The sequence below is a fragment of the Pteronotus mesoamericanus genome, unplaced genomic scaffold (assembly GCF_021234165.1).
Source record: "Pteronotus mesoamericanus isolate MK-2021 breed Mesoamerican mustached bat unplaced genomic scaffold, CSHL_Meso_final contig_50, whole genome shotgun sequence".
Classification (NCBI taxonomy): Eukaryota; Metazoa; Chordata; class Mammalia; order Chiroptera; family Mormoopidae; genus Pteronotus; species Pteronotus mesoamericanus.
This window is the reverse complement of record NW_026555186.1, coordinates 29290174-29305959: the sequence shown is the minus strand read 5'-3', so window position 1 is coordinate 29305959 and position 15786 is coordinate 29290174. Positions and strand designations below refer to the sequence as shown.

The 15786-nt window shown below is 42.2% G+C and overlaps 1 protein-coding gene across 1 annotated transcript in view; it reads right to left on the bottom strand.

Annotated features, from left to right (window-relative positions):
* Nucleotides 1–15786, bottom strand: part of PDE8B (phosphodiesterase 8B) — a 185992-nt gene that overhangs the window by 17481 nt on the left and 152725 nt on the right. Inside the window, exons 11-12 of the mRNA XM_054578511.1 lie at nt 4618–4660; nt 999–1076 (exon numbers count right to left, since the gene is read on the bottom strand). Coding sequence (XP_054434486.1) covers nt 999–1076; nt 4618–4660 — 121 coding nt within the window. The remainder of the gene's footprint in view (nt 1–998; nt 1077–4617; nt 4661–15786) is intronic.

Here is a 15786-nt window from a genome sequence, read left to right as displayed (position 1 = left end):
TTGCCAAATAAAAACCAACTGAGTGAGTGAAGCCCATGAGTCTGTTCTCAGCTCTGAAGCTCTTTGATTTCGGCAGCATTTGACACTGCCAGTCATCTGCTTTCTTTTGCTACCCTCTTGTTCTCGGTTCATGTGACACTGAACTTGTATGGCTCTCCCTGCTCTCCGGTCCTCTTCATTGGCCCTATTTCTCCGGCCTCCCTCTCACTGAGGGTGTACTTTCAAGCCTTGGACTCAGACCCTCTGGGGTTTTTTTTTTGTTTTTTTTATTACACCCCCTCAGAGATGTTCTGCTCCTCTGTCACCTCTGGGACTCCCCAACCCACATCTCCAGCATGAGTGCCTGCCTTGCATTTTAGCATCCTTGGCGTCTTCATGAAAATGAAGTTTATCATCCCCTGAACCCCCACCCGGCCACTCGTGGAGACGTCCCTATTTCTGTAAACAGTGCTTATGTCTTCCAGGCATGTAGGGATGAAATCTAAGAATTGTCGTTGACTTTCCCATCTCCCTGCAAATCCAGTGGATTGATTAGGCCTGATTGAACTCAGAAAATGTTTTGCTAAATTCTGTCTCACAATTTACCTGTGACATTTTATTAAGAGAAAGTAAGAGCGTGTAACAGGTACCCTGAAAACTGGGTTTGTATTGGAGTTGGGAAGCCAAGATTCCGGTCCCCTCTCTGCCACTAGCACCCAACAGTGACCCAGCTACTGAAACTGAGCGCTTTGGTGTCCAACACACTTTAGGCCACCAAGGAACAAGCATCGAGTCACTTCAAAGAGAAGACAAAGACTAAAAAGTAAAAAAAAAAAGAAAAAAAAAAAGAAAAAAAGAATGGAAAGGCCTAAACATTCTACTGCTGACATGGGTGAGGTCCGGTTTAGCTGAAATCCTATTCCTTGGGGATTTGTTTATATGCTGACAAATTCTTTAGTATATTCTTCTGTCATTTTCTACACTTAAAAAAAATCAAGGAAATCTGAAAAAGTTCTTACCATCACTGCCTCGAGATGATATCGACTTCACATCAATGGACTCTCTCCTCCTGTTCTTGTATCTGAGTGAATGAGACTCTAAGGGTTTCAGATGAGCAATGAGGAGTGATTAGTTATCAGCTTATTCACAGATGAAGTCTGGACACATTTTTCCCCTCGTCCTCCAAAGAAAATAAGGATACCTCTTACACACTATAAAATATTTTTAAGAAATAGGAAACTGCTTTCTCTTCAAATTATTACCACACACAGAATTTTCAGTCGCTTTAGCTGTAAAACGATGCCCTTTTCTTGTGGCGCCACATTACATCATGGAAATGGGGCCTATGATCAAGGGTTATCTAGTTCCATTAATAAACTCTTTCTAAAAATAAAGATTAAGACTTAGGGGAAATTTTGGGGGGTTCGTTTTGACCTGGAGTATAAATACATTTAACTGAATGGAGAAGGCTCTAATGGGGATATTTGAGGAAATAAAATACAAGTGAAATCCAAAGAGAGTCAATTTACTTGTGAAACTAATTTGAGGCCTCTCCAAAAAGTCAGACTCAGCAAAAAGTAATGCTCTTGCTGTAGATGGTTTCCAAGGTTCGACTGAGGATGTGATTTCATCAAATGATGCCTACCCCAAGAAGGAAGAGAAGAAAAAGCAGTTTTATACTCAAACAATTTCTAATAACTAAACTCTCATTTTTGTTCCCATTTTCTGAGGGGCAAAAGCACTTCAAATTCTACATAAGTCTTCACAGGCTTTGAATTTAACACTCAAAATGTGCTGTCACATTAAGGCGAGGTCTCAGCACACGGTGCACGGCACCGGCGGCGACCAAGGGGAAACACGTCAGGGCCGCAGAGCGGGCTTCGGGGACATGCATTTTCAGGGCACTTGCTTCTTGCGGGAGCCACGCATGAGCAGGGAGAGAAACTTAACTGTAAGAGAATTGCCCCTGCCTGTGCTAAGGCAGGAGGCTGACATGCAGGTTCCAGCAGGGAGAGTGCATTTCTCAGACACCAGGAAATGATATTTCAAGGGAGAAAAAAAGAAGAATGAATGCTTTTTAAAATAATCGTCTAGTGACACCCAAAAAAGGTGTAAGAGAGCATGGTAGTTAATAGGCCCAGCTCCAGAGCCAGACTGTCCAAATTCAAGTGTCCCCATCCATCTAGTAGCTGTGTAACCTCGGGGATGTTTCTTCCCGAGCTTCAGCAACCGCATCTGTCTGGTGAGGATAGTTGCAGCACCTCATTCACAGGCCGCTGTGGGATGGAAACAAGTTAATCCATAGACAGCACCTAGAACAGTGCCTGCGAAGTATGTGGTTCACGTTGGCTCTTATTATTAACCTGTTCATTTGCATATATATCTTCTCTTTGAGGCACACATGAGGTATTGTTACAATGTTGCTCTACTTGCCATTTTCACTTCATAATGTGTCTTAGACACATTTCTAGATCATCTTTCTTCACTATTTACTTTGGTGTCCTAAAAAATCTGATTCAATTAAAAAAAGGTTAAATCAGTAACTAAACTTGAATTATACGCTTCTTTTACAGTATGAGATGAAAGGCAGAACTATGATAAAATTAATCTGAACACCATAACCATAGAGACACATCTTAAATGGTCTAACTTAAAATATTTGCTATTCTTTTGTCTAACTTTGTCTTCCACACTCTGTCTTAATAATTTTTCTAGCCTTAATATGAGTTTGATATTTCTATATTAAAAAACTGTAGGTAGCGGGACTTGAAGTAATGTTGTTGGGATCATGTTCAAACCCTCAGAAACTAACAGTGATCACTCACAAGACATTCATTTTTAGCTTATTCAGGGACTTAATAATTAGATACACTTTGTTTACCAGATAATAACTAAATTTAATTCATTGAAAAGTTAAGATTATATTCAAGTTTAAAGAACATAAGAATTCCTTAAAATGTTTCTAAATAAAACTAAAATAGGGAGGTTAGTTTCACAGCTGGTGGCCCAGGTTGTCGTGTTGAATTCTAACTCGTTCATTAGAAATTATGCAAAGATGGATACTGATTATTCTTCCTGATTTTATCTCAGTTGAAATTAAGAGAAACTACAGCAATAGAAATGATTTAAAGTTTTGAGAAATTATTCTTCAATAAAGGTCATTTAAATCAAAGAATTCGTTTTTCATTCCCTTACTAGATGCTCATGGAATGAGTTTAAAAATCAGAAAAAAGAAGGATAAAGTTGTTGATATAATTGTTGTTATAGTTGATATAGTTGTTGATAGAGTTGTTGATATAAAGTTGATAAATAGCTATGTTCAGTGGCAAAATGGATACAGTGTCACCAACCTAAAAATAGCTACCAGGTACTGAGTGCCTACTGTGCAGCAGACATGCTGCTTTAATATTTCCTAACAATAATAATCTCTATCTCATCATTGCAACAATTCTAAGAGCTGCATAATACAATCCCCATTTTACTGATGAGGAAATTTAAATTTGGAGAGATTATGCAGGGAGCTCAAAGTCAAAGAGCTAATGAATGGTAGAACCTGTGCTTTCCAAGCTGGGATGGCTTAAACTGATCAATGTTTTGTGAGTATTTATTGAGTGTCTATTATGTGCAAGGCAATCCTGGGCATTGTGAAGAATATGAAAATGCTTGTAACAGATTTTGGCACCCAGAAGCCCTTAAGTGAGTTAAAATAATGCTCTTGCTGTAAATGTTAAAGGAAATAAACCAAAACATCTGAGAGAGAACAGAGGAGATGGGTGGGGAGGGGGAGGAAGAGGCTAAACAGTTAAATACTAGGTACTGCTAGAGATAATACACATTTTCTCCTTTAGTCTTCATAACAACCAGATGGACATTGTTAATTCATTTTACAAATGAAGAAACCAAAGATCAGAACAATCACATGAATCCTTTCTGAGTAGGCTAACACGTGGTCCATCCTAGAATCAAGGAGAGGGACTAACAATAGCCCAGGGTCTGACTTTGTGCATTAGTGGCTCCGAAGCCACTAACGGGGGGAGAGTGGGTTATGTGTGTGCAAGAACAAGACTTTTAAATCTTTTGCAGAGGACTCATTTTTCCCTCTTAGGATCAGAGAATCTCAGACCTTTCAAATGTCATCATTGTATGGCTGAGGAAACCAAGGGTCAGACAGTCAGAGCCTTGCCCAAGGTGTGAGGTGAGGGAACAGGGAGCAGAAATGGGGACTCAGTGCGCCTGACTCCCAGGCCAGGGCCCACCCCCGTTTTCTAACTGTACGTAGTCACCGGCTGCTGCAAAGGGGAGGCTGACCGCGGTGTGAACGATGCGTCTGCCCTGGACTGTTGGGCCACTCTCCATCGTAGGTTTATCTGTGCTACGTGGTCTCCAGCCAACGACGACAACAACAAACCAGGAAAGGGTGGCATCAGGTAGAAAAAGCTGCCATGAGTGAATATTCAAAAAATTTTATGGGATTCTGCTTTTATTCTGGCTTTCCAACCTTTGGGCACCAGCACTCAGAGTTCAGAAATCCAGGTTCTGGGGTGGTGGCTATCAATCTAGACTACCTCAGGGTAACTTAGAGACGTGAACCCACAGATGCTGCCTGGGTGCATGAGAGCGAAATTGAAGTATTCTCACCTGTCTGAGAATTGTCTCCTGAATCACGATGAATCTTGTGAATCTAAAGTTGTTCGAAAGTTTGGTAAAACAAGAGAAAGAGATTTAAAATATAGTATGAGCTACATTTGCAGCCAAACAATTTCACTCAAAAGCTCTGAAGAATTCAAGAGAGCGAGAAGTTGCACAGATAATGTGAACAGGTGAAAGATGTGCACCAAGTGATAATATTATAAATGTTCTATTAAGTCCAGACACTTAGAGAATGGCTGAGCCTGAGAGCAGGAGATGCTCAGAAGACACACTTTCTAAGCAGGACCTCAGTCAGCTGCTGTCATTTTGACAGTCTGCAGAAATGCATAAAGACGAAAAGCCATAACAAAAATTTATGATTTTTATAAGGCTAATATATAGCCTGTTGATATTTCATTATATATTACACAATATATCTATAATATAAAAGTCATACAAATTTAAGCCTAGCACTTCTACAAGCTTTTCCCAAAAAGCTCTTCAAATGCTCTGTTATAGACAGATTCAGTTTACAACATGTTTCTTCACGAGATCTGAAGATGAGATGCAATTTAGCACCAACTTCTTTCTCATTATCAATTTTTTTTTTGTGCTGGTGATTTTGTGCCAATGCTCAAAGGATGAAGTAATTAACACTGGAAATAATAAGTTTGCTTTCTTTGGGGTTCTGCAGTTCTCATGTTTACAACGGACTGAGACTCTGTCCCTGGGACATATCTAGCTCTATCACGCTATGATCTTGCTGCCTTCCTGCTAAATCTGTCTCCTTCTAGCAGCTGAGACCGTCCAACACTTGCAGCGACACAACAAATGGGATAAGTTAACTGGAAAAACAAGACAGGTGAGTGTGCAGGGCTGTCCATGAAGAACAGCTGGGATGGTTGCGCAATACAACTGCCCTAGCCAGAAATCCCACATATATCAGATACAGGTAAAGTGTTCCAGCTTGACTGAACCACTGAAACATAATCATGTAAAACTGAAGTGTTAAGATAGGGGTTTTCTATGGATGATTCTGCACGGTCCCGTCCACGTAATTACCAAAACCATCACATGGCCAGCCTGGTTGAGATCTTGGTCTTAATTTGACTAAGGGTTGTGACTCATTCATCCCATAATTATGGGACCTTTTTATTTCTACTGTGAACAACCACTCTGATTTTCCTTAATAGATAAAGACCATTTGCTACAAAGCTGCTGAGTGCAGTGTGACTTTTTGATCCATACCAAATGAATACAACTTTTGCCTTGTAAATTGTTGCTCTATCAGCTTTAGCTCAAAAGCAAGTGATCTTTAAATACCTAGCTTTACTCTCTGAATCACAAAACATCTCTCCTTTAGGAACAAAGTCCCATGACTTCCCAGATTACATGCAAAGAAATCTCTTCATGTAGTTCATTGGCCCTCACAGGCCAGCTGACTAAACTGTGGAGCTCCGGGAAGGACAATGTGGGCTTGTGTTCTGTCCAAAAAGAGCCAGAGGAAGCCCAAGGCCCAGCAGATACACAGCCAAACCCTGCCTTTGGGATGAAAATGAACCCTTCCAGCCCCCACCCCAGTGGGGAGGGGAGGGGAGGAGAGGGAATGGGGAGGACAGGAGAGGAGAGGTACCAGTCCCTCCACTGAGGAGGCGCTGGTCTTCCTCGGCTTAGAATGCTGCATTTGGCACTTCCTGAGCTGAACACACAGCATCCACTCCAACCCAATCTCCCCCAAATTGGCTCATCTTTCTCTGACAGACTCTCCTACCAAAAGCACAGGGACCAGAAATATTTGACTGACCAGCTGAACGACCTTCACCTGCTTCACTCGCAGAGGTGTGCGGGCTGTCTCAGCAGCTGCTGCCCAGGACCCTATCCTGTGACTCGTTCCATGATCCCCTCGGCAAGAGCAGCCCCTGCGGACCTGCCCCCCTCACACCCCAGCAGTGCTAGGTTTTTACTGAAGCTTCCCAACAAAAGTTACCTACACGCCTCTTCTACATGCCTCTTACAGCTAAAGATTCACTTGGATAAAAATTTATTTTAGAATTATTTTTTTCTCTTGCAGGTCTAAATCCACCAGCCATTTATAACTTGGTATGAATGATTCTGCTATAGATGGCAGTTAGACCGACATGAACAGACTAGGAATGGTAGGCCAGCTACAGCAGGTCTCAAGGGTGGAAAGCCCTGGGTGCCTAGCAACGGGCAAAACTGGGAACACAAGTATTGTAGGGTGGGACCTGAGCCCCAGGGTGACCTTTCATCCCCTAACATATCGATGGTCCTGTGGTTTGGACCCTCCCCTAACCTTTCCTCCTCTGGCATGTCCATAGTTGTGCGGTAGACCCCTTGGAGGAGAAACAAGGGGACTGGGCACTGGCCTCAGATGGCTCCCTTGCATGACCACTCCCTTAAGCTTTAGGCCTTCAGGGCAAAGAGGCTCTGACCTGCATCACACAATCTGAGGAACAAAGCCTCGGGTCTGCTGACCACAGAGGCAGAGTTTTGGTCAAACTAGAGATAACGTCTAGGCCTCAGCTGTGTTTCAGCTCCATGCCCGAAAAAGCAGCAAACCCAGATAAAATGATGCTGTGGCTGACATTAGGACCCACTGTGATGACAAATGACCCCCTGCTCTGGCACTGACCAATTAGTGGAGACCGTGACCCTGAAAGGCCGCACCTGGAAAGCTGATGAATATTCTGTTGAGATCCTCCCCTGAGACATCACCTAAAATCCCCACCTTTAGGAAACAGATAAAACACCTTAAGATGAAGGACCCAGCACACTCTTTCTCTTACTCTGGAGCATGCCTTCCCCTTTCCTTCCTCCTTTCTTCCCTCAAAACTCGTATCTCTGCTTTCTTTCTCCTGAGCTCTAAGGGACCTTCTTTTGCCTCTGTAACTTGCTTCTTGAGCCCACGCAGACCAGCCGGCTCACTTCTACAGCTGACTTCATCTACCCCTGTGACTTTCTAAATGAACCCTTGCTTATATTTGAGTCTTGGCTTGGAATTCTTTCTTAGCCAAAACTTGAGAACCAACGTCTAACATCTGGTGCCATTCACCATAAACAATTCTACTAAAATTATTTTCTCAGAACTCTCATTCAAGCTCACTGAGGAGATAGGCAGGGAAGGAGGGGTTTTGTAGTTTGACGTTCTCTGGTGGGCAGCCTGGGGGTACAGGGATCGGGGGTCTGAAGACTGTGGGGCAGGAGGAGAGAGGCTCCAGCTCTCCTTGTGACAATAGCAGCCATCTCTTAGATGATGGCCACGTGCTATCAGCTTTACATTTGCAACCTAGTCATTATAACACTCTCACAGGAGAAGAAGGATCATCCTTCTTCTGACAGAGAGGGAAACCGAGCTTTTGAGAAGGGGAATGAATTTGCCTGAGCCATACAGCTAGTATGTGGCAGAGCCCAATTTCAAACCAGGCTTCCTCTTGCTCCAGAACCAGTTCCTGTTTGTCACATGCCCTCTACAGTGGGGCCCAGAAGGGAAGTCCCAGGCCAAGGCTTGCTATACTGGGGTGTGAGGACAACACCTCCTGGGTCAGTGCAGGGCACTGGAAATATGATTTTCCTTCAAGTTTTGGGGAGGGTATGAATCTCTGCTATCAATCAGTTTGATTACAGGCATTCTAAAGCAAAGCAAAAAATTAGAATTCAATGACCCCATGTCAGCTAGTGTCTCCGGAGTGTAGTGTTTTTGTTGTTTTTCCTTTTGTAAAAAATGCTTAAAGTGCAACTATGTCTGCGTATAGTAAGTGATAGACTGTGTGTCCCGGGGGAATGCGCAGGCAGAGCGCTCAGTTTCTGCCGTGCGAACAGTGCCACCCTCGGCCTGGGCTGCTCTCACCGGAGCTCAGAGCAAGTCCTTGGAAGCTAACAGCTTGTTTTTGGAAAGAAAATTCATAGCTTTACACCTTTAATTACTTAAAATACTATAGCTTCCCACAGATGTTGCTGTCCTTGTGCTACATGCTGTGTTTAGAAATACCTGATTATGCTTGGCTCTGAAAAACACTACAAATACTGTGTGTGTGTGTGTGTGTGTGTGTGTGTGTGTGTGTGTGTGTGTGTGTGTGATTTCAGGGTCATTTGATTGTTTTCCTCTTACAGAATAACAATTTAAAACTTATATTTTCTCTAAACACCCACCAGAATGTCTAAAACTAAAAAGAATTTTTGTCAAAAGTGTGGAACTGAAGGGAGTATGAAATTGTACCCATTATGAAAAAACGTCTTGCAGTTTCTTATAAAATTAAACATAGACCTACCCTATGATCCAAGTCCTCAGTATTCAGTTCCACTTCTGAGCATTTACCCAAGATAAACAAAAGCATATATTCACAAAAACAATCGTCTAACGTTCAAAGGAGCCCCAAACTGGAAAGAGCCCAGAAATCCAGCAACAAGAGAAACAAACCGATAGATTGATATGATGAAACACTATTCAGCAATAAAAAGGAAAAAATTACTGATAACTACAACATGACTCTTAAGGTATGACTCTTAAAACATGATGATTATGAACAAAATAATGAATAAACAAAACTGAAACAGACTCATAGACACAGAGAGCAAACAGCTGGTTGCCAGAGGGGAAGGGGATTGGGGCACTCAGCTGAAAAGATGCTGAAGAGATTAAGAAGTACAAATTAGTAGTTACAAAACAGTCATGGGGATGTCATAAAGCATAGGGAATACAGTAAATAACATTGTGATAACTATGTGTGGTGGCAGTTGGGCACTGGAAATACTGAGGAGAACACTTTGTAAAGTATGTGTATACCTGAAGCAAAAATAACATTGAAAGAAAAATCCCCCAAAACATTATGATGAGTTAACAAAGCCAAACAGGAAAGAGTGGACACTATGAAGCTCTGAACAGGTGAAACTAAGACATAGTTAAATAACTCAGAATGATGTTTCGTGTTGGGGGTAGGAGTGAAGGCAGAGAGGACTGGGAACTTTGGAGATGCTAAGGTCTGGTATATTGAAGGGGTCTGAGTTTCAGAGGTACATGCATTTGTAAAACTCAAGGAATGCTATACTTAGAGACTCGTGCATTTCACTGCATATAACTTTACTGAAAAAAATAATAATTAAACTCTCTTTAATCATACATGCTAAAGTACCAAAGAACAAAATGTCCTGATGTTTGCAATTTAAGTTTGAAATATATCAAAGAATAAGATGGACTGTGGAATATAGGGATACATGGACAAATATATGATAGAGCAAAATATTAATTATAGAATCTACATAGTAGGTACATACATATTTATGTACACTTCTAACTCTTCTATGTGTGTGAAAAATTTTATTAAAAACATTGGGAAAATTATGTGTTCAACAGAATACAAATTGATGGCTAAAAACGGGCAGTTTGGAATATAATTTCAAAATCTGTGAAAATAAACAAGATGAAAGAAATCGAGAACAGCCTGAACCGAGCGAGGTAAGTGACATGTCATGGTCCTGGGACCCCCAAGCCTGGGCATGGACATGATGATCCACTTCGAACCATACCTGCAGATGGCAGCTGACAGTCTTAGAAGTATAAGATTTGCCTAGGTAACTATTTAATACATTGATTTTTAATAATTTTGTGGATTAATTTTACGAATTAGGGACCTAAACCTTGATCTCTCCTATGGGAGAAAAACTAAAAAAAACAAAAACAAAAAACAACAAAAAACTGTATGGAAACATCCTTCTTAATGTATTTTAAAATCAACTTTTTAAAATGAAAACTCATAGGGCTTTTAGCGATTAAAATGAGTCTAGGCCAGGATCAGTACAATAATAAGCAAGCGAGTAAATAAACACTAAATACTCCTTTAACATGCATTTCAGAATGACCATGGGAAAGGGAGTAGCATTCAGCTGGAGTGTCTGCCTCTGCCTGTGTCACAGCTGAATGCCAAAGTCATGGGAAGTATCCGTCACAATGAAAATCACCAGATGTCCTGCTGTGGGAGCCTGGGGGACACCCTTGATGGCTGCTTTTCTCTCATCCTCGTGTCTAAGTCCATCATCAAATCCTGCAAAAGCTCGCTGCCGAACACTTCTGGGACCGCCACTCCACCTCACCCCGCCATCCCGGTGCAGGCTGCCGTCGGCTCATCTGAACTCGGCAGGCCCCCTAACCCAGTCCACTCTCAATTCTCCACCCAGTGTAATCTTGCCAAACTGTACATTTAATCCTGTCACTCTCCTGCTTAAATCTTGCACTTGCTGTAGGTCTTGGGGTCAGGCCCAGGGGAGAGCCTGGCTGTGAAGCTCTGCCGCGTGGCCTGGCCAGCTCTCCGGCAGCACTGCTGACCCTGGGCTCTCCGCGTGCGGGTCACACCGGCCTCCTCCCCACCCCTCTGATTTTCCTACCTCAGAGCCTTTGCACATGTGACTCCTTTACCCAGGAAGCTTTCCAATCCATTCTTTTCCTTTTGGCTATTTGTCCTTCAGATCTTAGCTGAAAGGTGCTTTCCACAGGGAAGCCTTCCCGGAGAGCTCCCCCGTTCCAGTCCCGCATGAGGTCAAGTCTTTCCGTCACATTCTCAGTGAACTCTTCCCTTATTGCCTTTCTCACAGTTCACGACTTCGTACTGTTTGATTGTCTGTTCTCCTTCCACGCTGTAGGTTCTACTTAAGCAGGAGTTGTGTCTCATTTGGTTACCTTTGTGTACTGAGAGATAACAGGGCCTGGCATGTAGAAGCTCAGTTAAGTGTGAATCCATAAGAGACTGAGATTAATTGGCCTCTTTACTTTCAAGCTTGTGGTGGAAACCTTTACCTTAGAGCTATCATTAATGATTTGGCCAGTGTACTGGTCTCTATTGACCAATATACTTAGTACTGATGTCCCTAAAGATATTAATTCACAAAGCGTTTCATGGTAGCATACCAATAAGAAAAATTTCTGTAGAATGAGATTAAAAAAGAAAAGCAAAAAATACAACCATGTACCCCGATAGTGCCAAACCTATGACAGGCAAAAGAGGCGGTGTGATGGTCAGGAATCTGGGCCTGCACCTCCGAGAGGGTCCTTGCTGTATTTCTCATTGTATTCAATGGAGCAATAAAAGCGGTAGATATTGTTTAAAAAACAAAAGCATTCTTCATATTCATATACACATTTGTAATGAAATGAGAAGTGATTTTCAAATATTTCTTGATTATATAGAAGAATGCTAGCTTTGATGAAAAAAGATTCTGATAAAAGTTTTCAAACTCAGGCTTTATGTTGTTTGGTTGTTTCTGTGTCTCCTCGCAGCTCCCACTCCCCCAATATTATGAAAAGGGACAAAGACTTGATTAACATCAAGAAAAGTGCTATTCTCTTAAATAATCAATGTAGCTTACAAAATGGACTTATTAAGCAATCTTTTTTCGTAAGATTGAACATTTTTGAGCAACAGCTTAATGACAACTGAACGCTTTCATGTACGTGGCATGACGTTAGGGACGAAGTGGCGTTTGAATGCTGGATGAGAACAATAACCATGGAAACTGGGTCCTTTGAGACCCTCCCTTCATTTCCATGCAATGAAAATGACAGAGTGAGTGGCATAATGCAGAATTTCTTTGATCATCTTTCTTCACTGAAAACACTTTGATGATTATTTCCTTAGAAGGCAAAAGTATCTGATGCATGGATCAAAGGTCTTTCCTGTCTGCTCTATTATCAAAAACCATTTGAAGATCCACTTCTCAGAATTCCCACCCAAACAGGAAATGACTATCGGTGCTTCCCAAACATGGGCACAAAACACCTCCTATAACATTCTGGGTCCCTGTCCTCAGCGATCACCTTTATGTAACCCCTAAGGCCACGGGCATGCTGGCCCTTGTTCTCATGTGCCTGAGTCTGGGTTAGCACCGAGACGGAAGAGAAACAGCAGGGACACCCTGCTGATCTTGACGTCTGGAGTCAGATCTCTTCACTTCAGTTAATTTCATGAGCCTGAAAGACTCAACACAACACCATCTCTCCCTTTTGTCTTCATGATAATATCAAATGTTACTTACATCAAAACAGGATATACTGGTTCGATATAAATGAAGACAGCCAAATGAACTTTTAAGACTACATAAGAATAAAGAGAAAAATCCCAAGGTTTTTTCTTTACATACTTTTCTGTAAAGTATTGCAACTATATCTCCTCCATTGTTAGGTATTCTTTTTTAAAAAAAATTTAATTTGAATTTTTTGGGGTGACATTGCTTTACAAAATTATATAGGTTTTAAGTGTTAGACATTTTCTTGGAAAAACTTCAGCATCCCTCTTCTGTGCAAGGCCAGATCTAGCATGTTCACACATGACTGTATCCCTTGGTCAAAACGCCCCCTACCTCAGAGCCAGTGCCCACTGGCCCCCCATTCGACCTGCATTTGCAAGAGCCTTTGCAGAGAAATGCTCTCATGCAGCCCAGTGATAGTCATTTTGCATCCTTACCTCATGGGAAAACACTGCAAGCTACCATTCAGGCTTAAATGTTTTCTTTTTCCTTTGCCCAGTTTCCCTTTTAATGATTTGCAAATACCTAAAACGTAAGTACCACTTGGCTTCATACCTGGCAAATACTGAGTTTTCTAATGTGGACATATGAGAGTGGTTCTTAGACTGCGGTAGGAATCAGTCGCCTGAAGCGTTTGTCAAAACGGGCTCCTGGGCCCCACCCCCCGCCTAGTTCCTGATTCACTAGGTCTGGGCAGGTTTAGGATTTGGAGCGCTCACAGCTCCCAGGCGAGGCGCAGGCCACAGCCCCGGTGACCCCGCTGCAACAGGCGAGGCCTCGCTGCCCAGAGTGCTCTGTGCGTCGGAGCACGGCAGCCCCAGCTACTTCCAACTACTGACTCTCGGGCTCACTCCAGACTCACTAGGTCAGAATCTACATTTTAACATTTAATCTCCGGGTTATGTGATTACATTTTACAGTTTGAGAAACACTGATTCAAGTGGGAAATCATAAATTGCCAACAGATCTTTTGCTATCTCCATTTTTCTGGTTATGTAAACCTGGGAAACTTATGAGCTTCACTGAGTTTGTTTCCTTATGGGTAAATGGAGACCAATACCTACTTTTTTGGATCCAAGAGGATCCATTGAAATAGTGTGTGCAACATGTGTAATCCAGTAGGTTCCAAGCTGGCCTTTATATGGAAATCACCTGGAGATTTTGTGGGACCACCTTGCTGGGCACTGGCCCCCTCAGATCAGTTTTGGTGGTTCTGGCTCAAGGCTACAAGTTTGTGTTTCAAACAAGGTCCCGGTGAGCCTGGGGCTGCTGACCCAGCGGTCTTACTGTGAGAACCACTGTCCTGGCCCATTGTGGGCGCCCAAATCATGCTGGTTCCCTTTGTTTTTGTTCTCTTTCACAGACGTTCCTGTTCCTGGAGAACCTGGATTCAATGATGTTTATACTGCTTGTTTCATCAGGACTGACTTTAGTTTTCAGAAACCTTCCTTTACAGCGCACATCCCAATATGGGGTGAACTCTGTGGAGCACTTCACACATAAGGAGTACACTTGTGTTTCTCACTTTGATGCCAGCGTTCCTCTAGCTTGTGTCCCCTCACTGCTCTGTGACAAAGAGAAACCTATAATGAATATAGGTAGCTTCAGAACAAAATTTCATCTTGCGTCACATTTCTTGTTCTTAAAGACTTGTCAATGACTAAGGGCACTTTTGCTAAACACTTGTCTGTGTAAACTCGCATGCCTGCTAGACTTTGTCATGAGAACAAGGGAATTGCAAAGCTCTCACATTCTCCAGTCACACTGGCACTCAACAGAGCCATTCAACTGCTTAAATGACACCAGGGCTTCCTCTGCACAGCAATTAGCAGAAGGCTGAAACAATCAGCAGGACTTTCCCTTTATAAATCAGACCCTTTGAAAACAGGCAGAGGCAGAGACAACACAGAAGAAAAATTAGTAGTATTGGGAAGGCAGAAGAGTGAAACAGCTTAATCACCGCACGTCCTGACGTTCTGAAAATGCAGTTCATTGGAATCTTTGTTTACATTTTGTGAACTATCATCCCCAAGAGAAAAGGGGCATCTCTAAATGATCCCGCATCTTCTAATTCAACTCAAAACATTTTTATTGGGCTTGTGAGACAAAGATGGGTAGGAGCTAGTCTCTGCCTATTAGGGGACAAAAGGCAAGTACTGCCTATTAGGGGACAAAAGGATTTACTGCCTATTAGGGGACAAAAGGCAAGTACTGTCACAATGAATGTATTCATTCAGTGTTTGTTGAGAGTATACTATGTGCCAAGCAATGTTCTAGGCACAGGGATGTGACAGAGAAGAAAACGGACACTCTCCAGAAGCTGTTTCGGAAGTGCCAAAGATAGCATTTGTCAGTGGGTGGGATACCAGGGGGTTAACAGGTAAGCTCAGGGCATTCCAAAACTTGACACTAAATAACCTTGAATCATATATTCAAGTCACCTGCCCCTCAGTAAAGAGAAAACCTTTGGTATTTGTAGGTCTTTAATACCCATCTCTTTTCAAGGAGAGGGGGCTTAGTCCCAGAGCTTTCAGTCAACATCAGTGGCTGTCTAGAATTTAATAAGATTATGGGGTTTTTTTTTGGTATTTTATCTACATTTATTGTTACCTTCCTTTATGGCTAGTGATTGTGATATTCCACTTTATGGTAGTGATTACTATGGTGATATAAAGTTTTAAAAATGACTACTTCTAAAGAAAAATATTAAATATGAATAGGTCAGGTGGTGCCTGAATATGGAAACCATCAAAGTCCAGAAGTGACTGAAGTCTGGGAAACAGAGTCATAAGCGATGTGCCCTCCACAGCCCTTCAAGTCCCCTGGCTTCTGGGGAAAGGGACCAGACTGGGTTGGAGAACTAGGCTTTGTAGAGGAGACTGAGAGGCATGGGTCGGGCTTTTGAATGTGGACATCAGACATTCAAGTTAAGACACAGTGATTGTCAAAACTGGAAAAATACATCAAAACCCAACGATGTGCTCTCTATAAGAAATGTACCTTAAATAGATACATGGATTGAAAATAAAAGGATAGGAAAACATATATCATGCAAACAAACGAACATAATAAGGCTGGAGTGACTATATCAACATTAAATAGAATAGATTATAAGACAGGGTATCACCGGATATAAAGAGAGCT